Below are 24322 nucleotides of genomic sequence, written 5' to 3' on the forward strand. Positions count from 1 at the left end.
AAAAAGATGAATCAATAAAAGCTATAAGAATGAAAATAATTTAAAGCTATTTATTTATAACAAAAACAGATAGGAAATTAATTTGAAGCTAGGAATCTCTCTTTTTTGACTCTCCAAAGAAAGTGATGTTTAGGTTTCATCTGTTGAGTGTATAAACGTGTATCACACCACAGTCTTTTACCTGTACATAAAACAAAAATGAAAACCAATCAAGAACTAGATGACATACCATTGTATATCAACAACTAGACGAAATACCATTGTATATCAAGAACTAGACGAAATACCATTGTATATCAAGAACTAGACGAAATACCATTGTATATCACGAACTAGACGAAATACCATTGTATATCAAGAACTAGACGAAATACCATTGTATATCAAGAACTAGACGAAATACCATTGTATATCACGAACTAGACGAAATACCATTGTATATCACGAACTAGACGAAATACCATTGTATATCAAAAACTAGACGAAAAACCATTGTATATCAAGAACTAGACGAAATACCATTGTATATCAAGAACTAGACGAAATACCATTGTATATCACGAACTAGACGAAATACCATTGTATATCAAGAACTAGACGGAATACCATTGTATATCACCAAGTCTACCAAATACCATTGTATATCAAGAACTAGACGAAATACCATTGTATATCACGAACTAGACGAAATACCATTGTATATCACGAACTAGACGAAATATCATTGTATATCAAGAACTAGACGAAATACCATTGTATATCACGAACTAGACGAAATACCATTGTATATCACGAATTCTACGAAATACCATTGTATATCACGAAGTCTAGGAAATACCATTGTATATCACGAACTAGACGAAATACCATTGTATATCACGAAGTCTACGAAACATGTCAAACATTTTTACATGATTTTATAAACTACCGAAAGGATTTCAGGCTGTTGATAGAAATTTAGGACAAAATTTCGAATTAGTCATAGGTTGATTTTTTTAATGGATTTGTAATTAAACCGCAATACCGGTAAATCACAAAATTGTTTTGTTTAATCTAAACATAAAGCCTAAATTATATTATCTTCCTTTTTCAAGTAATAGTAACTTGTAGTTCTTAACATTTTTATAAGAAAAATCTAACAATACGAAATAGCTTCATGAATATGCATATTTCTAAAAAGTTATAAAACGAAAAGAAAGGCCTTCTTCTGTGTAAGGACTAAATGTAACTATGGAAAATCGTTACTATGCACAAATAAAAAAAAAGTAAAGGAAGTTACAGACAAGAAATCAATCAAAGATTGAAATTTATGTTATAATTATAAAGAAAAATCTTGACAGTTTTAAAATAAATTAGTTTCCCTTTCAGACCTTGCGATCTATAGAGCAGATGATGAAAAGCTCATACTAATGTCAGATACCGATTAGAGCTGGATAGACTCAGGCATACAAAGATCCCTAAATTAAAAATCACAGTCTTCACCAGATTCAAGCCTAGAACCCTCGATTCAGAACACCAAGCAATTCACACTCAGCCACCTACCGCTCCTCCACTTTTAATCTATTGATATTCAGATAAATGCGAATGTTTTATATAGAGAAGAACTTTGTGTCGGAAAGTTGGGAAATCTAATACAGAGAAGAACTTTGTGTCGGGAAGTTGGGAAATCTCCACTGGAAGCATAGCTGTTTGTGAATGTAGTATTTGTTTTTAGTGAACTCGAAAAAAATGCTCAAGACTTGTAACGACCAGAACTGGCGTTGATGTATTCTTACCGCATAAAGGAAACATACATGTAAGCTACAAGCTTATAGAAAAACACAAGGCTGTAACTGCCAAAGAAACCCATGTAGCAATAAGCATTAATAAACAGCTTTATGAGACAGAAAGAAGTAAAGGGTCTACTAGTGAATATTCACATTTTTGAAACGCCTGCAACTTGTAGTAAACTTAGCTTTCTTAAATAGTGAGGAGACATCAACGAGGATAGTTGACAAAGTGAAGATGAAGAGATGCCAGGAGGAAGTTAGTTGGTGGACCAAGCCTAGACAGAGTTAAAAGAACTTGCTATTAGCTGGTTCGTAATGCATACATTTAAAATAAGTACCTTCAATTATTTCATCTGTTGAATAATAAACTACACATTGCTTAGAAATATTCATTTTGTTTCTAAACTTTATTAATAACAAGTTATATAAAATAAAAACAATTATTTCACCATACATTTTCGCACATAAAACCTCTCTCTATGGCCTTCTTCAGTCGCGAAGCGACTATGGATCATCTCATGGAAATGAGATGAATGCCTTGGTATTAGCTGCAATGTATGCAAAAGAGACCTGGACACTGACTAAGACATCTGAAAATTTACTTAATACTTGGGAACGAAAAATTCTTAGGAAAATCTATGGTGCCATACAGGATGAAACAGGGTGGAGAACACGCACTTACCACGAGATATATCAATTGTATGAAGACCCACCAATAGTGACGGAAATAAAAAAGAACAGACTACGTTGGGCAGGTCACCTATAAAGAATGTCAGACAACAGCGGAGCGAAAATCGTATACAGGCAAAAACCAAAAGGCAGGCGACACAAAGGCAGACCCCGAATGCGATGGATTGATGATGTGGAAGCAGATCTGCAACAGTTTGGGGTTAGGGCGTGGAGATAAAAGACCCAGGAGAGATCTGAATGGAAGGATGTGTTAAAGCAGGCCAGAGCCCTCCATGGGCTGTAGCGCCACTGGGATGGATGGATGGATGGCATTAGCTGTGTTCGGAACGATGTGGCCCACACATCAGTCCCCACCCCTTTACTCAGCTGATGTATCCTAAGGAACGGCAGTGCCAATACAGTTTGGGGTCAGCGGCGTCGCAGGTTCTGCCAGGGTGTAGCACTGGGTACTGCAAACTGCCATATGGTCACCAGCTCCTGGCTTTTCCTTAGGGTTGACTCCCGAAGCCTTTCTCATGATTGAGTATAACTGCAAGGCAACAGAGGTTTGAATTCAGAGTTTTCCTTCTCCGCGGTGGGTATCCAGCCATGGCCAATGAGCCCCTCCTGCCCGAAGCTTACTGGTTAAGGCGCCAGTTACTCGCCTTTGCCATTTCTCCTGTTGGTGAGAACAGTTCTTACCATTAAAGAATAAGGCGATAGAGAATAAATAATTAGTGAGGAATACGTGAAAGATCCATTCGTTCAAAGCTAACTTAAAAATACAAATAATTAACCTAAAAACTTACTTGCATTCTTGACTGAGTATTCGTAACATTGGATAGAGACCTTCATTACAAGCGCCCCAAAAATCATCCTTAATGAATTCCCACATTATAAATCCACCAAGACCTTTTTGATTAATATAATTGGCCTTTAGATGCAGAAAAAAAAAAGAATTAGGCAATAGGTCCAGTAACTTATCGGAACTAGATGCTTTATCTTGTGAAAAAAGCGTGTGTCAGAGTGAATTAGCTTACATTTACAGACTTGCCTACTTCAAAATAGAAGATTATTAATTTCTACGCATAGTCATGCACCTTGACGTAGATGCTAATTAAAGAATTAACCTTTACCAAGTCTTTGGTTTTTATATCTGATTCCAGCGACCCTTTCCATTCTACAATGGCATTAAAATAATAAAAGGGGCCCGGCTCAACATGAGTAGCCCCTAGTCAGGTAAATGCTAGCCCGCCAAAATCTGACTTTTTTAATGGGTGCTTACAGCTTTGTTTAAAATGTCAAGCAGGCTGAAAATTTGCACTAAAAATCAAAATAAAATAAATTAATATGAAAACCAAGAACCGTGTGTGACTTTGTACTAGACATAAGTCATAAGACCAGTTAGTGACCTCTGTACTGACAAGGTAGTTTAGTGGAGCTAAATGGTCCCAAATTATATCATCTGGGCTACTAAATATCGACTCTAGACATAAAAATATTGGACTAAAAAAACTCGCAGTTAAACAAAAGAAAAAAATAACCAATAACCACTAACGAAATATAGTTAACAAATATATAAATGAAGATCTTATGCTTATAGGTCAACAAAAGTGAAGAAAATACGGTAATGAAAACAAATGTAGAACATATAAACGTCTTAAAAATCAAATGACCTTCCTCACTGAGACAAGATACTTTCTCATCTAAAAACAAGATTACAAAGAGAGTTTGTGTTACACAAACTCAGAGGCGGCCCCCGTCGAAGTCGGATCCCTGTCGGATCTGCATATTCGCAAATAATATTCAAGAGGTGATTTAATTTTGATGTAAAATGTTTTACACGTTTCGGATGTTCCTTCAGAGTTGAAGATAATTACTTCCTAGTCCAAACCTCCCGCAGGACGACGGGGGATGGGAGCGGGCAGGGTTTGAACCCTGGGCCATCCATAAATCTGAACGACAGTCCAGCGCGCAAACCGCACGACCAGGCAGCCATCCGATGGTCAAAAGTAATAATGTTTCAAAGATTCATTTGCCGTAAATTTAAAATTAAATTTAATAAAAAAATAGTAGATTAGTTTTAGTATATTAAAACATTACAATATTGATCAAAACGTTTGGAAATGAAAATCTACACTTTTTTTTTACACTTTAAGTTTAGAAATTGAAATTCTACATCTTAATCTAGTCTATTTTAGTCTAAACTAGATCTAGAAATTCTAGATCTAGACTCTAAAATAATTTTAATTAGAATATAAATCCAGATCTGGATATACTGTAATAAAAATCTAGATCTAGTTTAAAAAATCTAGATTAGATCTAAATCAAGATATCATTCCTTTTTTAAACGCGAGTCACATAACGAGGCTTAATAAACATTACTATACCGAGTTCTTTTTTCATTTCATTTGAAGAATTAATTCCATATAACGTCAGAGGGAAAAAAAAACACTTCGTCACACGGCCTAGCTAGACTAAAAATCGCCTTCATCTATAAGAGCCATTTATCGAGTGTTCATAGACTTTGGTGCACCGAGTGCGTTCTTTAAGCATTTCATTTAAAGAATTCATTCCATATGACGTCAGAGGGAAAAAAAAACTACGTCACACGGCCTAGCTAGAATAAAAATCGCCTTCATCATTACGAGCGTTTTATCGAGTGTTCATAGACATTGGTGCACCGAGTGCGTTCTTTTAGCATTTCATTTAAAGAATTCATTCCATATGACGTCAAAGGAAAAAAAAACACTACGTCACAAGGCCTAGCTAGACTAAAAATCACCTTTATCAACACGAGCCATTTCTCGAGTGTTCATAGACATTGGTGCACCTAGTGCGTTCTTTTAGCATTTCATTTAAAGAATTCATTCCATGTGACGTCAAAGGAAAAAAAACACTATGTCACACGGCTTAGTTAGACTAAAATATGTTTTCATTAATACAAGCAATTTTTTCGAGGGTTAATAGACATTGGTGCACCGAGTGCGTTCTTTTAACATTACATTTAAAGAGTCCATTCATATGACGTCAAAGAAAAAAAATTCCATTACCTCACAATAGGCTAGTACCGGTACCATAAAAAAAAATGTCTTTATTTACACGAGATATTTAACGAGGGTTCATAGACATTGGTGCACTGAGTTCTAATAGATATTATTTAAAAAGGATCAAAGCCATATTGTTTTTGCGTTTTGTCTGTCAGTCGGTCTGTCCGTTATCTTGATATAAAAAAAACTAAAAGTTATTAAAAATTGATTAACCTTTATTTTACGTTTCAAAACATCGCAATAATTTTTAGGTATGAACACAATTGAAAAGTTTATATAATAGATTGTTCCGGATGTTTGTATAAATAGTAAAAGAAAAAGAGAATTTCAGATAAATGTAATACCGTTAATTAAATTTTTTGGATGGTCTCGTATAAAAATTAGATGTACTACAGCCACGTGGAGAGATTTTCATACCTTACTTTGGTGTTTGGATTCTGTTTTCCTTAAAAATCGGAACATAATATTAACGATAATTAGATTTTTTTAATGTTTTAGGTAGAAAGTTAAATGTACTGTAAGAGAGTAGTGAGTTAAAATATTTTTCATAAAAATCCGTAAAAACATTATTTCGTAAATGAGAAGATTATTTGTTTATTAATTAGAAGAGGGAGTTCAAACAATTATTTGGCGTTAGTAGATTTTTAAATAAATTCGGATATTTCTGGCGACGATTTGTAAGAAACAAAATCCGGAACTTTCTTTATCGATTACAAAACTTCTATGTTATGTTTTACAAGAAAATTAAATGTCTAAAAAAGTAATTTTCAGTAATCAATTCTAGTAAATTACTTTTTTTAAAAGCCTTATGCGATTTCAAACAATCATTAGGCATAATTCATGTTTTATAAAACAATATCCGGAACATTTTTACACTTAATGAAATATAAGTCAGTATAGAGATTATGATTTAGCATTAATATGCTATTTACATAAAAAACGTAACAACATATTATTGATAATGTGTTTTTGCAACGTTTAAGCATGGAAATGGAATGTAATATAAGTTAGAAGAGCAAACAAACATTTGTTGGCGTTGATTAGTTTTGCACAAAAAAATCCGGAACAATCAATTTTAGATACTTAAAACTATTGAGATGTTATGGGAGGAACATTAAAGGGTAAATCAGATTTTCAATAGCTTTTAGAGTTCTAGTTTTTTAAATCTAATCGTGACGGACAGACCGACCAACAGACAAAACGCACAAAAATAAGCTTCTTTTATTCGGATGGGGGCACTAAACAAAAAATAAATAAAATCTGATTTAAAAAAAAAAGTTTAAGGAATTGGTTTAGCACCTGATCATGTTGCGACGTTACGCTACTGCACGAAAATCGCTGCATAAAAAGTCCATTTAAAAAAATGTGCGTGATATTTACATACAAAGTGCATTATTAGCCTTTATAAACAAACAGAAATGTTTTCTTTTAATTTTAGCAGCTAGTTGACCAGAAAAAACGTCTTTAACTATTATTTGTATTTGTTGTAAACATTTCCTGTACATTTTAAAAATATATTTGACTTAGTGATACTGAAAATACACAAAAATTGTCCATCTTTGTTAGCATATTGTAACATTGCCTCATTTACGTAATTGTTTTAGAATTGGTGTATTTTTATGAAAAAATCGCTTGCATAATTAATTTTATAAATTAAACGGTTTGCTTTTAGAAAACCAAAAGTAGCCGTTGCACCTAAACTTTTCAAGCCGGATTTAATGATGAAATAATATTTTTCATATCTCTTCTAGTTTTCGAGATCTGAGTGTGACAGACGGACAGACGGACAGACGGACAGACGGACAGACGGACATTTTGCACAAACCTAATAGCGGCTTTTTCCCCTTACGGGGGCCGCTAAAAAACAACAACAAACAACAACAACAACAAAAAACAAAACAAAAAAAAACCTAAAATCTAATCTAGTTACAAGAGAAAAAAACAAAAAAAAAATATAATAAAATACTTAAAAGAAAAACAAAACAACAACATTGACGAACAAAAAAAAAATAAACGATCTAAATTAATAACGCAAGGCTCACAGTTTCCCAAGCTAACATTATAACTCTGCTAGTGAGGTGCCAATGATTATAGAAGAATGTATAACTTATTGTTTGAATCAAATTTACTTTAAAGCGGCGACCTATAAAGAGGAGTAATTCAGCATATATTACCACTTCAGTCAGGTACAATTTCTTTCCTTTGTTCGAGATACCAACCAAATTTTTAATTACCAATAAGTAATTAACTAATTGATTTTTGTGTTGTCAGGTAAAAGAAATGATTGTGCTTGATCCGAGATAGTCTAAACCCTAAGGAGGGGAGATAGTTTTAACCCTAAGGAGAGGAGATAGTCTTAACCCTAATCCTAACCCCCCAACAGATGGTTTTGACGATAAAACTTCCTTTTTCGATATAAAATCTAAAGCAAACTACAGTCACCTAATTCCAAGAGCGAAACCAAGAGAGCTTACAAATTTCTACCAGTCGCTGGGCTCCATTAATAAAATGCACAGAATAGCATGGAAGTCGTCTGCCGAAAAAAAGGCTTAATATGGCTCAACAAAGATGGCTAAGACGGATTTAAAGAGTCAGAAATAGAGATGGGGTCTCAATCAAGGAGATCCTATGCCGAACTGGGAGTCGACCACTTAGTGAGGTTGTGACAGAGCGTCGCACGAGGTTTGCAAGACATGTTCTCCGATAAAATGAACTACGCATACCAAGAGTTCGGTGACATGGAGACAATTACGAGGAAAGCGCAAACAGGGAAATCCTAGTTTAGTTTGGCGCCACACTTTCATGGAGGACATCAGAGCAGTGGACACCAGGTGGGAAGAGGCTTCAGATATTGCCAGTGACAGATTTTTTGTGTGGAGACAGCTTGCCGCCCAATGCGCCGAACGGCGCGAGAGTATCTAAGTCATAAGTAAGTAAGAAATGCGGATTAGATTTCCGAACTAAAATTGTTTAATAGCAGGATAATGCACTGTAGATACCTCAGAATATGCGATTTTTTTTGTTTTAAATACCGGAATTAATGTCTGGCGGCGGGGTCGCAGCACTTCCCCAGCCCCCTTGCTAGCAAAGGCGGGTGTCTAATTTTTCCACTAACTCCAGGAAGAACCTATTCTAGGGTACAATAAACGTCTTCCAAAAGAATGAAGGGTCAGAATGTAATAAAGATTAATTATGTATAGCCGAGTCTCACTTAGTGCTGCTATGTCTATGTTGTATCGCTGGAGCTCCCTGGCTACAAGTGCAGTTCGTCTTTGTGGTCTTTTTCTTTGAATTTCCACTGCTTGTGTAGGGTTCCCGCCAACTGCGGTAGGGTAGTTTAGAGCCGGCAAATTTTGAGGCACCTTTTCTAGCCCTGTCCTCATGCTATGGAGGTGAGCAGTGCACTCCTAAATAGAACTGCTCAGCCGCTCAGGGGGCTGCCGGACTCCACTGCTGCTCTGTGTCAGTGGTGAACGACCAAATGGCCTGAGCCGCCTGTCTGCAGGGTTGCAGCTACGGCTTCCAGTGTACCTGTACCACACCTACCTCTACAGTGCTTGCCTGTCGCCACAGGGCTTTGGTATTTTGGGGGTGGGGATGACAAGTGACTTTGTGCTGGAATTTGGATTTAAGTGAGGAGGATTAGCGCAACACGTCGACCTCACTCTCTCGCCCTAAAGCCCATCCTTTTCTGGAAGCAAGATTCGGTCAAGACGTTCCGGGACAAGTTTGGGTGCAGTGGATGACCAGAGAATTTCTGTGTGTTTTGTCCTGCTCTTGAGTGCTCCATAGCACTGTGCTGGTATTTGCCTTTCTGTCCGAATTGTCTAGTTTTGAAAGTTACGCACAGGCCGCCAAGGCCAGACTTCACAAGCTAGGTTTGACAAAACCTCAGTGTACTGAGTGCCATGGACACGTCAGATACCCTCTACCTGGTTTAGCCGGCCAGTCATAGCCTTTTCCAGGGTGTGGCCGCTTCTGGGAGCCACAGGTGAGAGTTGGGTACCGAGTGGGGACCAAGAGTGAGCCAAGCTATTTTCAAAAAGAGGGTACGACTGCCTGTCCACTAGAGGTGCTACCTCTCCTAGATACCCCATACAACCCTACATATATATATATATATATATATATATCATGGGCGTAGTCAGCAGGGGGTTTTGGGGTTCAAACCCCCCCCCCCCCCCGAAATGAAATCCCCCCCCCTGGGGGGATCGGAATTTAGTGAATGATATTTTGCTTTGATTTTGTTTATTTTAGGTGAGATTTTAATACTAAACTATCACTTGCCCCAGCACAACCAATGGGGTTTTGAGTTTAAAACCCCCTACCAGGGGGTTCGAGTTTAATAACCCCTACCAGGGGTTTTGAGTTTAAAACCCCCTACCAGGGTTTTTGAGTTTTAAACCCCCTACTTGGGGTTTTTGCAGTTAACTCACCCTCTTCTATAAAACAAAACCAAAAAAAAAATGCAGACGAAAATCCCCTAATTCCAAGAGAACATTTAAGGAAGATTTTGATTTTAAACCCCCCTCCAAAATTTACGATAAACCCCTTCTTCAATATAAAAAAAAAAGCTCAAAATGTTATGAGCGTAGCTAAATGGGTTTTGACTTAGTTTTGAGTTTAAACCCCACTTCAGCGGGGTTTGAAGGTAAAAAATACCTCTTTAATAATAAAAACAATGCAAATTATACACTCAAAATGTTTTGAGTGTAGTCAAAGGGGTTTTGAGTTTAAACTCCCCTCCAGTGGAGTTTGAAGCTAAAAAGTACTTCTTCAATATAAATAAAAGCAAATTACGCACTCTAAAATCTATAAGCGTAGCCAAAGGGTTTTGAGTTTAAACCCCGCGCCAGGGGGGGTTTGAGGCTAAAAAATGCATCTTCAGTTGAAGAAAAAAAGCAAATTACGCACTCAAAATGCTATGAGCGTTGCCAAAAGGGGTTTTGATTTTAACCCCCCATTCAGATGGATTTAATGCTAAAAAATACCTCTTCAATATAAAAAAAAAGCAAATTACACACTAAAATTATTTGAGCGTAGACAATCCAATCGGGGGTTTTGAGTTTAAACCCCTCTTCTACAAATGGCGTTTTTTAAAAGTTTAAAACCCCTCCAGATGATTTTTTTTTTTGAGTTTAAGATCCCCCTTACAGGGCATTTTGAGGTGGAAAACCCCCAATAGATGATTTTGACGATAAAACTTCTCTTTTCGATATAAAATCTAAAGCAAAGTACAGTCACTTAATTCCAAGAGCGTATTCAAGAGAGGTTACACATTTTTACCAGTGGCAGGGCTCCCTTAATAAACTGCAGTGAATAGTCATCTGCCGAAATTGAAAAACACTAAATGTGGCTCAACAAAGATGGCTAAGACAGATTTTAGGAGTCATTTTATAGCCTCTATCGTGTTTGATCCCAACTCCCAGTATTTTTGTGCAGAATTTTTTATCAGTTACACATGAATTCACAGCCTTATAATTCATTTTAATTTGAAAAAAAAGGGCCTATAGATCAGAAAAAAGGTACTTCCGGCCCATTCTAAATTTAATCCAAGAAACAAAAGAGTCCGCCAACCATTACATTTGTAATAGATAGATCAACAACAATAAATATGTGAGATTTGAAATATTTTTAACAATTGTTTGTGTTTAGCGCTATTTCATGCTTTTAGCTTTCTTATTAATTTCTTCCCTTGTTCGAGATACCACACAAAATAATTAATTACCAATAGTTAATTAACTAATTTGTGATTTTTTTAAATTGTTTCTTTTGTTGCTAGGTTAAAAATAATTGTGCGAAATTTCAGCTTGATCTGAGATTGGTTGTTGTAGAAATAACGTGTATAAGCTTTTTACCAGACAGACAGACAGACAGACAGACAGACAGACAAAGTGAGTGGATAAAAGTTTTGTAAAACTCTTATGAGACTGACATTCTTCCATAGAACTTTTATCTTTGCACTCTTTATTGTGTCATCAACTATATTATCTTCCTCACTAACATGTACAGTTTTGAAATCAAAAGTTGGTTAAATAGCCATTCTCTATCTCGGGATCCTTAGATTTAATGAAAATGTCTGAACTTATGGATACAGGATACAAAATTTACTATTTATATATCTTAGCGGGCAGGGTGTAGTTAAGGTCCAGCTCGGGTTAACAAGACGTTACAATAGGAAGATTGTTACTCTGCTGGGTGGGTTGTATATGTGCACCTCAGTCTGTAACCAACCCTATAAACATGCCCATTACAGCCCAGTATCAGTTTTAATTAGGGTTATCCCCTTTTGCCCTAATTGCAGCCCTAAATAGCCCAAATCGCGCCCTAATGGGCGCGCATACCGTTTGCACATTGGCGTCATTAGGTTCCCATAAGGGACCGATACGGGCAACCCTAATCGTGCCAATATCGGCCCAGAATGGGTAAACCCACTTCCGGATTCATTGGGGATTTCCAGAATCGCGCCCTAATCAAGCCCATACTAGCCCCAATGGTTTAGTAATTGAAATATTAATTAGGATTCAATTAGGGATAACCCTTATTGTGCCAATATCGGTCCGATGCTGGCCTGAATGGTTTAGTAACTGAAATATTTATTAGGGTTCAATTAGGGATAACCCTTATTGTGCCATTATCGGTCCAATGCTGGCCCTAATGGTTTAGTAATTGAAATATTAATTAGGATTCAATTAGGGATAACCCTTATTGTGCCAATATCGGTCCGATGCTGGCCTGAATGGTTTAGTAACTGAAATATTTATTAGGGTTCAATTAGGGATAACCCTTATTGTGCCATTATCGGTCCAATGCTGGCCCTAATGGTTTAGTAATTGAAATATTAATTAGGGTTCAATTAGGGATAACCCTTATTGTGCCATTATCGGTCCGATGCTGGCCCTAATGGTTTAGTAACTGAAATATTTATTAGGGTTCAATTAGGTATTATCATGCAAATACTGTCTCCGATGGTTCAGTCATTAAATTTTATTATGGCTTAATTAGGAATAATCTTTAATGTTTTTCAATACTGTAGTTTAAAACAAATTCATTAGTAATTTTTTGTTTATAATGCCCTTTTTGTTCAAATGCAGCTCAATGGTTAAGCAACCAGACTACACTTATCTCAGCTAACTTACCAAAACTAATTTTAAAACCCCTTATAATATAATATAACAAACTTAATTGAGAATATATACATAAGCGATACTTTATTAAATATATTTTCATGAGCGAAATTAAATCAATAATAAAATACGGCCTCTGTACACTAACCACTTTCCACCAACCAAAACAGAGATATTTACTACCAACTTAACTTCCGTATATCACTTACAAAAATAAACCATTGTAACCAATGAAGTACCCTCTAATAACCTACAGCAAACTAAAATTTAACTAATTCCTACCAATGAAGTACCCGATAATAACCTACAGCAAACTAAAATTTAACTAATTCCTATACCAATGCCTAAGCCTAACTCCAATGCAAACCTAATCTATCCTAACAAAAAACTGATACACATTTTTTTTTAGGATAAAAAAACCGAGCTGTAGAATTGTTCTAGTTACCTTTGCCTTAAGACTTAAAGCGTCTTCAAAGTAATGGATACATTTTTGATGCAAACGATTGTCTCTCCATTCCTCAGTACACAGATAAGGAGCTTGATCACTTAAATGCTGTATTTTGGTAGCGTGTTCTTTAAGAATGCGGCAGAACTAAAAAAACATCAAAGTACAAAAAATACTTTTTTTTTAAAATGAACTTTTATATAAAGTGTAGTTGTATCTATTAGTTTGGATGAGTCATGTAATTAGATTAGTAATAGATTAACGATAAAAGATCTGTCCGATTAATAATATTTGACCAATTATTGGTGTATGAATACAAAACGAAAAGGGAAAAACCTGGACTGTAAGAAGATTGTAACATTATATTATTGTTTGTTACAATTTAGAGAGGCGACCTATAAAGGGGACATATTCAACTTATACCACCATTTTAGTCAAGTACAATTTCTTTCCATTTTTAGAGATACCAAACAAAATAAATAATTACCAATAGTTAATTAACTAACTGCTGATATATTTTATTGATTCTTGTGTTGTAAAAGAAATAATTGTGCAAAATTTCAGCGTTATCAGAGATTGGGTGTGGGAGAAATAACGTGCACAGACTTTTAGAAAAGAAATAGATGACATAGATTGATAATAGGTCATCAAAACAAAATCTTTCGGGGAAGACGACCATTAGCGTCTGGTGTACATGTCCAAGCCAGCCAAGGATTGCACTTTTAATAAGGTCGCATTATAAGGAGAGCAAGTGGGATTGCTGTTTTGGGGACTCGACATCAGTCTACAATAAAATTAGTCCTACTTACAGTCAGTACAGTCTCTTTCTTCAGCTTATCAAATCAATATTAGGAAATGGTAAAGCTTCTAGTCAAGATGAAAAAGGCATTTTCCGGACTCAATTGGATGTCTCTTTCCCGTTAGTCACGCTACAATTAACTTTGCATTTGGTCCACACACACACACACAAACATAAGTTTTCTACCCCTAGGCTTACACTTGACCTCTGTTACTAGTTTAACGGGTATAATAGCTCTACATGCTAGACTGACCATGCCGATGAATGATCTACTTGTCTGACCACTCAACACTATTGCACATGCCCAAGAAAAACAACAAAACGCGTGATGGTCAACACCATCAACTATACACACTAAACTAAGACTACACATGTAGGCCCACAGCGTCTATCTGATCAGGTTGTTAGAATTTGTCGAAAACACAATCTTTTTATTTTTGGTTGGTAGAGTGTGGATAGGTTTAATAATAATAATAATAATAATAATAATCATCATCTTCAATCAAATCCTCTCTTGCAAAAGCCCTGGACAGAAACCCTGCTGTCTTGCGTAGTGCATAAATGTCGCCATACAGGTCGAGAATTTTGGGTTTCCCAGACCTGTCGAGACGGAGATCAGCAAGTCTGGGGCAGTCAAACAGAATATGAGGCACGGTTTCCTCTTCTTCCCCGCAGCGGGGGCACCGTGAATCAAAATTTGGCCATAGCCGCGAGAAATATGAGCCAACAGGACAGTGGCCTGTCCTGCACTGTGCTATAATAGCTTGCTCAGGCCTGGACAGCCTCCACCACGGGGAAGTGCGGTCAGGGCGCCTCATGCGCTCCCAGACTCCACGGGCATTTTGGGACTTGTCCCAGCACTCAAACCATTTTCCATTTCTGTTTTTTCTATTATAGCCAGGGCTTGATGAAAGCTTACAGGAATATAGGTATGTAATTATGTGTTCAGCAACACATGCTATTTACAAGACATGTTGGTTTAAAAAGTCAGTCAGTCAATGTGGCTATGTATATTATAGAATGGATTGCTAATAAAAAAAATTGTATACTTACGATATCATAGGACCTTACTCCCGCAGATAAGTACAATCCCTCAGGATATATTCTAGCATAATATCTGAACGTGTGAGGAGCTGGCAAAACACCAATAAGCAGTTTTTCTTTGGCACATCCTTTTGAAAGCACATAATTGGTTACAAAGTTCTGAAATTATACAAGATAGTATATATATATATAAATTTGCAGTGTAACTTTTCAAATGGTTACGTTCAGACAATAATATTGCTATTTGTAAATTCATTCATTCTATAGTACGAAACATTAGATAAAAAACACAACTAATAGGACTAATTGATGATTTTTCGAAAGGTTTAGATATTAGAATTTTCCAAGGCCTTTAACAAAGTTCACCACCATAGTTGGCTTAAAAAATTAAAATACTTCGGCATTAATGGTCCATTGCATCAGTGGATTAAAGATTTTCTGATAGGGAGAGAACAAGCTGTAATAATAAATGGCTCTTAATCAAGACTGATAACAGTAAACTCAGGTGTACCTCAAGGAACAGTCTTAAGTCCACTACTGTTTTTAATTTACATAAATGATTTACCAAATAGCATTAGTTTAGGAACAAAAGTCAGATTATTTGCAGATGATTGCATAATATATAGAACAATAAAAACAACACAAGATACAGACAAAGAGAATTAGATGAATTACAAAAATGGGAATCAAATTGGTGTATGTTTTTCCACCCAGAAAAATGTCAGTTAGTAAGAGTAACAAAAAAAAAAAAAAAAACTAAAGCAAATTAACTCCACTTATCTTATTTATGGTAAACCACTAACACAGACGAAAAACGCAAAATACCTAGGTTTTATAATAAATGAAAAACTGTCATTAAATCCTCAATCCTCATATTGATGAAACTATAAAAATAGCAAATAAAGCACTAGGGTTTATTAAAAGAAATTTCTATAAAGCAAAATAATAACATAAAACTAAAATTATATTTAACCTTGGTTAGGCCAATAATAAAATATGCATCCTCTGTTTAAGGTCCTTCATCTCAAGAAAACATTAAGAAACAGGAACAGACAAAATATAGCAGTCAGATTCATAACAAACGAATATTCAAATTTGACTAGAGTAACACCTTTAGTAAAATCACTAAATTTAGAAAGCCTTCAGGACAGAAGACTCAAAAGTAAAGTAGCAATTATACATAAAACACTGAACCATAATCTTCAAATACAAAAACAAAACCTAATAAAATTACACAGAAAGACGCAAAAGATAAAAGCACATTCCTCGTCCCATATGCTAGGACAGATTGTTACAAAAAACAAACAAACAGTGACTTGGCAGAATTTAGGTCATTGGTTAACATCCATGACGTGTAGGATGTAATCATCTTTTTTTTAAAGTAACAACTGTATTATATAAGATAAGATAAGATAAGATAAGATTAAGTAATGCAATATCTCTAGGTTAAAACATGGATTTTGTTTTTACTTTTAAGAAAAATAAATTGGCAGAAAACACCCCCCCCAACAACAACAACAACAAAAAACAACAACAACAACAAAAAAAAAGAAGTTATGTTCTAGAATTCACCCAATAAAGCCTACTCAGCCCCAAAGATCCCCGTAAATGGCAGATCACTTCAGATATCTTGGAAGCATGGTATCGAATGACTCATTTGGTACTGAAAGCAACAGACAGTTCTTCAAATTATGCTATTACTTTATGTTATTACTGTATGTTTGCTTGAAGTGATGAGTAAACATTCTGGAAAAGTAAACATTTCTAAAGTAGCTGGCACTGAGAAATGTTAATCAACTTTCTATTTCAGTATAGAATGTTTTATTAGATTTATAGTCTTCCAATTGTATATTATTAGCCTTCTACAAATTCTTTTGTTCACTAAGTGAAATGGGAAGTACAAATGCTAGCATTCAGTATTCCCTTTTAGCTAAATCTTTAAAGCAAATATCAATATATTCTTCATTATTCATTTTTTTAAATGTTGATATTAACTAAAATCTTTGTTTTGTAGCTAACAGATAAACCGTCTAACTTCATTAAATATTATTGGAGGGCTAGTAACGTCAGCTAAAAATGCTAATTCATTAACATTTTTTATCTTTCATCGATCAGCTCATCTTTCTCTTGTAGGTAATAATGTACAATAATGTTATAACTAGTATCGGTAGGGTAAATCCAGCTCACACATCTTAATCAAGCATGTTCGCTTAGAAGTCAAATGTGTGACAACTATACTAATATTACATGTAAAAAAAATGTTATTTTTCTAGTTTATATTTTTCAAGAAGGTCTTAGTGACGAGGTAATAAAGAGAGTGTGATTCACTCCGGCACTGTTAGTCCACAATGAAGAGCGTCCGGTACAAAAAGACCTCTAGTGAAGCAGTTTTCTAAATCTAACAAGAACTTGTCTTCTAGAAAGACAACATAGATAAAATCACCATATTTCAAATGTCATACTTCACAATATTAACTGAAATCTATTGCATGCTCTTGCTCTAAGTTTGTTCAATATCTGTTCCATTTTGGTTCCAAACAGAGTCTCTTGAAATGATATTTCAGAAGAGAACGAACTAAAAACCTTTCAAGCAAGGTTACAGTTCCAGTGTAGTTACTTTAAATGACATGTTCTATCAGTACAGGTACAGACATTAAAGAGTTTACCAAAATGATTTTACTATCTCGAATATCTCTAGCTATCTTGTTATTTCCACGGAGTGACTCAAAGTTAGAAAGTTTTTCCAAGATGTAAATTTTATCAGCAATTCTTTAGAAAACAGCTTAATTGAGCAACATCACAAATGTCAGTAGATTTGTTCAAGGCTTATGAAAAGAAAAGGTATGCATGGACACAGAAAATACAATGCTAAAATAACACAATCATCGTGTTATAATCTGTTTGGGCTTATCAAGATCATATGATATAAAAGTAAATTAATAATTGCTATTTTTTTATCCAATTTAAATCCAACAAATCAATCTTAAACCACATAAACTAATACCTCTCACATCTTAGAATCTACCATAAATCTGCTAAATTTTCTCTAAATAACTATCTTATAGTTTGTATAGAAGAACTCTTAGGTTTTAGTTTTGTATTTCTTGTATCAGAAACGCAAGGCTGGCCTCATGCTTCAGACGATTAAAAGTTAGCATATAGCCATAGATTAACTGATATCTTTTCGCTTAACGGTGTGCGTAGCGAAAAGGCCTTGGCTATATTTTATCACACTCACATCTGCAATATTTTAAGTTTCCATATCACTGCCTGGTAAGGCAATCTGAGCATTAAAAATAAAAATTCTAGAAATAAAAATCACCCTTTGGCTTATGAGTCTGTGATTTTACCATCACAAAAGAGATACAAGACACCGATAGCAAAGACAAACAGACACAAACACTCTTTTGTTCCCCTGGCAATCAAATCATTAAATAAGAACAATCTGATATAAACTTTGTCACATGTAAATTATGAGTGAGTCTGGTGTGAATGTACACTTTGGTTTCTTATAGTTATAATGTTTTGTTTGGGCTTTCCGGTGACCTTTCATTTTTTTCATTGTATGTTCTATAAATCGGTATACATAGAAAAATCCACTAACCAATAGTATATATCGCTACTTGAGTAACTATTTAGGCAAATTAAACTAACTAGGGTTGAGAGTTAGTTTTTCTTTATATATTCTATTCAGACTAATTCAGACCCGTTTCTAAATTGAAATGCTGTAAAGCTATACATAGACCATTATGTTATTAATATTGCAATGCATAGTGAACTCACAACAGAATGTTGATCAAGAGGGGATTCTCCAAACAATCTACTATGGTGTCTATAACTCACATTCCTCAGTGGAAAAAAAAAATAGGTCTCCAGAGTCACCATGTCAACTATACTGAAATGAATTAAAAAAAAATAGATAGAAGTCTAATTAAAATAAATGGATAAGTTGAATTTCAAATTAAAAAAAAAACTTGACAAGTTAGCTTGTAGTTTTAATAATAACAGAAATAAATTAAAATGTTTGCTAGTTGTATATCTATCATTTGACAATTAAGACTGTTAGTTATAAACATATCTCTAGGCTGTTAATGGAGACTTTATTTCCAACAGCATTTTGAATTAGTCCAAAATTTTCTATACAATCCTGAGTTAAGAGTTAAGATATCAAGACGATAGAATATAAAATTAAACAAGATTACAATGAGAGTTTGATTTATCACATAAACTCAGAGGCGGCCCCCATTGAATTCACTAATGAACTAGGAATGTTTAAGCCAAAGTCTTGTTTTGTTCGTTTAAAGTAATAACATTTAAAAAATAATATTGGGCACTTAATTAAAATTAATTTGTCTTTTTTTAAATTTAAATATTTCAAATTGAATTTTTATTTTTATCAAACATAATTCTTTTTCAATTACAATTATTGGTTTTATATATACATATACACATATATCCGTGTCATTTGTATCTATGACCTACGGTTAACGAGGCTGCCAGGTGGCCAGCACAACGACCAACCGCCTTTACTTTTCCCAAACTAATGTCAGGTACCCATTACATCTGGGTGGACTCATAGGCGCGCTAAAGATCCTGAGAGTCAAAATCCGTCTTCACCAGGATTCAGGCCCGGGACCCCCTGGTCGGAAACCAAGCTCTTTACCACCGCGTCTCCTATATATTCATTAAGCGTACACTAATATTTCTGTAAATTATAATTACTAACCTTATCCATACATTCAACATTTATACAATTTTACATGTAATAAAGAGAAACAAATGACTTCGGTCACAAATATTGAGACATTTTCCCTCGCAAATAAAAATTAATATCTTCCCTTCCACTTATTATCTAATGACAAATTTACTGCGGTTGGAAATATATATAGCAATGGTGCATTGTTACTTGAAATGTGCACAGTCCACAAGCTGACAATAAGCTTAACCCTTTTCCAGCTACCTCACAGAAAAAAGACATCATGGATGCATCCCAGGTGCAAGCCCTGGCATCAAATAGACTTCATCATTGTCAGACAGTCTGATAGACAAAACGTCAAAGTCACCAAAGCATTATGCGGAACTGACTGTTGGACTGATCATCGCCTAATCCTATCCAAGCTAAAAATATGCATTAAACCACCCAGACGGCCCCAAGAATGAAGCTTGCAAAGCGCCTAGATGTTGGTAAGCTCACAAACCCAGATATCAAACAGGAGCTCATCAGTAAACTAGACAGTGAAATTAAAACCCTGCACATGACCAAGGACGTGGAAAACAGCTATAATAAACTAAGGGATTCTGTGTACTCTCTAGCTAGCCTGTCCCTCTTCGCTAATGCATGCACAAATTTTGGCCTCACCATTAATGTGAAAAAGACAGAAGTGCTGCACCAAACTCCTCCAAATAAAGCTGTCACAGAACCAGACATTCTCATAGATAGACAGTCATTAGCAAACGTCAAAAAATGTGTCTATCTGGGAAGCATCATATCAGCAAACGCCAACCTAGATGATGAGATTGACTTCCGTGTTGCTCGTGCCAGTGCTGCTTTTGACAGACTTCAAGAACAAGTCTGGCAACGGAGAGGACTCAGCATATCCACAAAACTGAAAGTCTACAGTGCTGTGGTTCTCCCGTCACTCTTATATGCGTCAGAGTCCTTGACCCTATATCTCCGTCCTAACAAAAAGTTAAACTCCTTCCACCTACGCTGTCTATGGAGTATCCACAAGGTGCTTTGGTCCGACCACATACCAGACACAGAAATCTTAAGACTGTCCAACATGACCTGTATCAATGCGACAGAAAAAGGTCCCAACTTCGATGGGCGGGACATGTAGTCCGCATGTCAGACAAACGCCTTCCCAAATGACTTCTGTATGGGAAGTTGTGTGCAGGAAAGCGCTCCCAGGGAGGCCAATACAAGCGCTACAAAGACACTCTCAAGAGCTCCTTCAAGGAATGCGATATCGACATTCACAGCTTGGAAGCACTAGCTCTCGCTCCTAATGGTGTGAAGCTTTGAGTCTCGGAGTCTCAAGATATGAAGCAAGAAGAGTGGCCAGGGCGAAAGAGCGCCAAACCAACAAAAAGATGAGAGAAGAAGCAGGCCTATCTACAACTGACCAAACCTACCCATGCCACGTATGCGGCCAGCTTTTTAAAGCAATGATTGAACTTTACAGTCATCTTCGAGTCCATAGGAAATGAGAAATGTGCTCATCTTCGACAACGAAGAAGGATATATATATATAAGTGCAAGCTATAATTGGACGCATGTAAGTTGCCCAGCTCTCACTGCCATAAAGAACACAGGCATTGTAGACTAAGAATATAATATTCTAAAAATTATGTTTGATATGGATTTCTAGACACACTATATCTTGAACAAACATACGTCAGCGTGTATTCCTGAATGTATTCATGATAACATTGGTCAATAAATAAATAAAAAATCATTTTGCTTACCACCATCTACGTTTGGGTCTATGGGCCTATTATTAGAATTTGTATTTTCTGCGTAGATTTGTACATGCATTTAATGTCGATGTGTGTGTGTGTTTATGTGTGTGTGTGTCTATGTGTGTGTGTGTGTAATTGGAGTAACTCCATTAAAAATATATCATTTATTAGTTATTACGAGCCAAATAATTGCTCTTGTAAAGGTTGGTCAATGTTTTAAAGAAGAAGTTTAAGAGAATATGTTTTCTGTTTTTGTTTTAAATTTTATTTTGTCGCTTTAAAACATTTATTTGATAGTCTAAAAATAGACATTGTAATTAGACATAAATCTTCATATCTTGTTTTTTTTTTTTAAATTTCAAATGTATGTTTTTTCTTGTTTATAATTACCCTTTTAGTAAGACAGTTCTTAATTTTTAATTTCAAGTGGCGTTTCTGTAGTCATGCTTTACAATGCTCAGCCATAGTGAAACATGGAAGTTATTTCGACGCTCTTTTGTTTGTTTCTGGTTTTAGTCTAAACAAATGTCACTTCGTTTTACAAAAGAGGCTATATTTAACTAGCTTTACCCACCGGTTACTCCCGGCGCTTAGTCCCTAGCTATATATTGTTTATTTTGCCAATGATAGCCTCTCTTTTTTGTTCTAACTTATGTCTTAAGTAAAAGTATCGTTCCCCTTTCAGAACTTGTGGTCTATAGGGCTGCTGATGTAAAGATCATCTGTTTCTGTGATTTACTATAACAAGGGTGTTATGTGGGCCTACCTTTAATTTTCCCCAACTTATGTCAGATACCCATCAGAGTTGGGTGGAATAAGAGGTACCAATGAACCCGAAATAAAAAAAAATCTAGTCTTTACCAGGAGTCGAACCCCGGTCCCCGGTTCGGCGGCCAGCGCTTCCCAACTTATGTCTATAACAGGCCAATACATTTGAGTATCACTTATCTCTCCTAATCAAGAAATAATCTTATTTACACTACCTGACTATTCTTCCGTCTTATTTACATTGGTTATTCTTCTGTCTTATTTACACTGACTATTCTTCTGTCTTATTTACACTGACTATTCTTCTGTCATATTTATATTGACTATTCTTCTGTCTTATTTATATTGACTATTCTTCTGTCTTATTTACACTCTCTGTTTATTATTTTGTTTTTTAGTTCAAATTTTGGTAGGCTCTGATATTTTTTGGTCTTGGCTTTTTTTTTTTTTTTTTTTTTTTTTTTTTTTTTTTTTTTTTAACACTTTACATCCTGCTAAATCATAATGCTCACATAATACTTTTTACAGTTATAATACAACTTTTCACTTTTTTACAGTTATATTAAAACTTTGTACTTTTTACAGTTATATTAAAACTTTTCACTTTTCAGCAATACTCTTTTTGGTCAGTACCTATATTCTAGTACGTGATACGTTTAATTGGATCAGCTCACTTTGAAAGGCTGTCCCAAACACACTTACGTTTGACCAGTTACTTCCCCAGCAATATTTTCGCTCCGCCCCTGTCAGACCCCTTTAAAAACCTGAATTTTAAAATTACTAATATATAATTGTTACGGCCCGCTTACCCCTCCCAACCATATATTTTTTCACCCGTGAATTCGATTACCGGTATAATTTATTCCTCCACCCTACGCCATAGGAAATAGTGCTACCTACAATCTCCAAGCATTCATTGACTTTTCCTCTCTTTGTCCAAATTCAGGCACTTGATTGGAAACCACTAGGGAAGAGTAAAGTGGGCAGACCCAAGCAAACCTGGAAGAGGTCAGTCATCTGTGGGGCTGAGGGTAATGGAATGTCATGGGCCATGATGGGGGCAGATGAAGAAAGCTGCTCAGAACCGAGTTCGGTGGAGAGATGTGGTTGCGGCCCTATGCTCCCCTGGGAGTACACAGGATTAACCAACCATCCAAAGATTTCAAAGGCTGTCTCATGGTTTTCGGTATGAAACTTAAAAAAAAAAATTATTATTGCATCCTGTGTATCAAACGCTAACATAATATTTTGGCCGAAACCCTTACCCCCCCCCCCCCCCCCCCCAACACACACGTTTTAACCTTTTAGCATAAATTTGGTCGATGACTTGTAGTTTGTTATGCTGAATTAAAACGGCCCTCTTATATCAAACCCACATACACGTACTTGTAACTGTTATGGCACTATTAGTTGTTTGATTCATAATTAGAAGTTTTGACTTTGGGACAATGACGCAACTAGCGACTAATAACACAAGACTAGGATTTGAGGAGATAGAGTGGAACGTAAACAGACCACTTCTGAAGGCTCAGGCAGTTTTATGGAGGAAAAGGTTTAGAGTGGAACGTAAACAGACCACTTCTGAAGGCTCAGGCAGTTTTATGGAGGAAAAGGTTTAGAGTGGAACGTAAACAGATCACTTCTGAAGGCTCAGGCAGTTTTATGGAGGAAAAGGTTTAGAGTGGAACGTAAACAGATCACTTCTGAAGGCTCAGGCAGTTTTATGGAGGAAAAGGTTTAGAGTGGAACGTAAACAGATCAATTCTGAAGGCTCTAGAGAGAGGCAGTTTTATGGAGGAAAAGGTTTAGAGTGGAACGTAAACAGACCACTTCTGAAGGCTCTAGAGAGAGGCAGTTTTATGGAGGAAAAGGTTTAGAGTGGAAAGTAAACAGATCACTTCTGAAGGCTCTAGAGAGAGGCAGTTTTATGGAGGAAAAGGTTTAGAGTGGAACGTAAACAGACCACTTCTGAAGGCTCTAGAGAGAGGCAGTTTTATGGAGGAAAAGGTTTAGAGTGAAACGTCTTGTTTGACATTCAATATCAGCGTCGATTATCTTATATTGCTGGCCTTTCGCAAATTTATTTTATTTCATTATTTGAATGTTACCTCCGTTTGATTTATCTGCATAAGACGCAGCGAGGAAGCGCCTAACAAGTGGCAATCCGTCTAAGTTTACTGGTGTCATTG

General features: G+C 35.7%; 1 protein-coding gene across 1 annotated transcript in view; it reads right to left on the reverse strand.

Moving 5' to 3' along the window:
- Positions 1-36: 36 nt before the first annotated feature.
- Positions 37-24322, reverse strand: part of LOC129924901 (chitotriosidase-1-like) — a 40701-nt gene continuing 16415 nt past the window's right edge. The window contains exons 6-10 of the mRNA XM_056022217.1: positions 18687-18798; positions 14913-15062; positions 13061-13207; positions 3248-3372; positions 37-181 (exon numbers count right to left, since the gene is read on the reverse strand). Of these exons, the coding sequence (XP_055878192.1) occupies positions 178-181; positions 3248-3372; positions 13061-13207; positions 14913-15062; positions 18687-18798 (538 nt within the window). The 3' untranslated portion in view covers positions 37-177. The remainder of the gene's footprint in view (positions 182-3247; positions 3373-13060; positions 13208-14912; positions 15063-18686; positions 18799-24322) is intronic.

This window comes from Biomphalaria glabrata, chromosome 3, assembly GCF_947242115.1.
Source record: "Biomphalaria glabrata chromosome 3, xgBioGlab47.1, whole genome shotgun sequence".
Lineage (NCBI taxonomy): Eukaryota > Metazoa > Mollusca > Gastropoda > Planorbidae > Biomphalaria > Biomphalaria glabrata.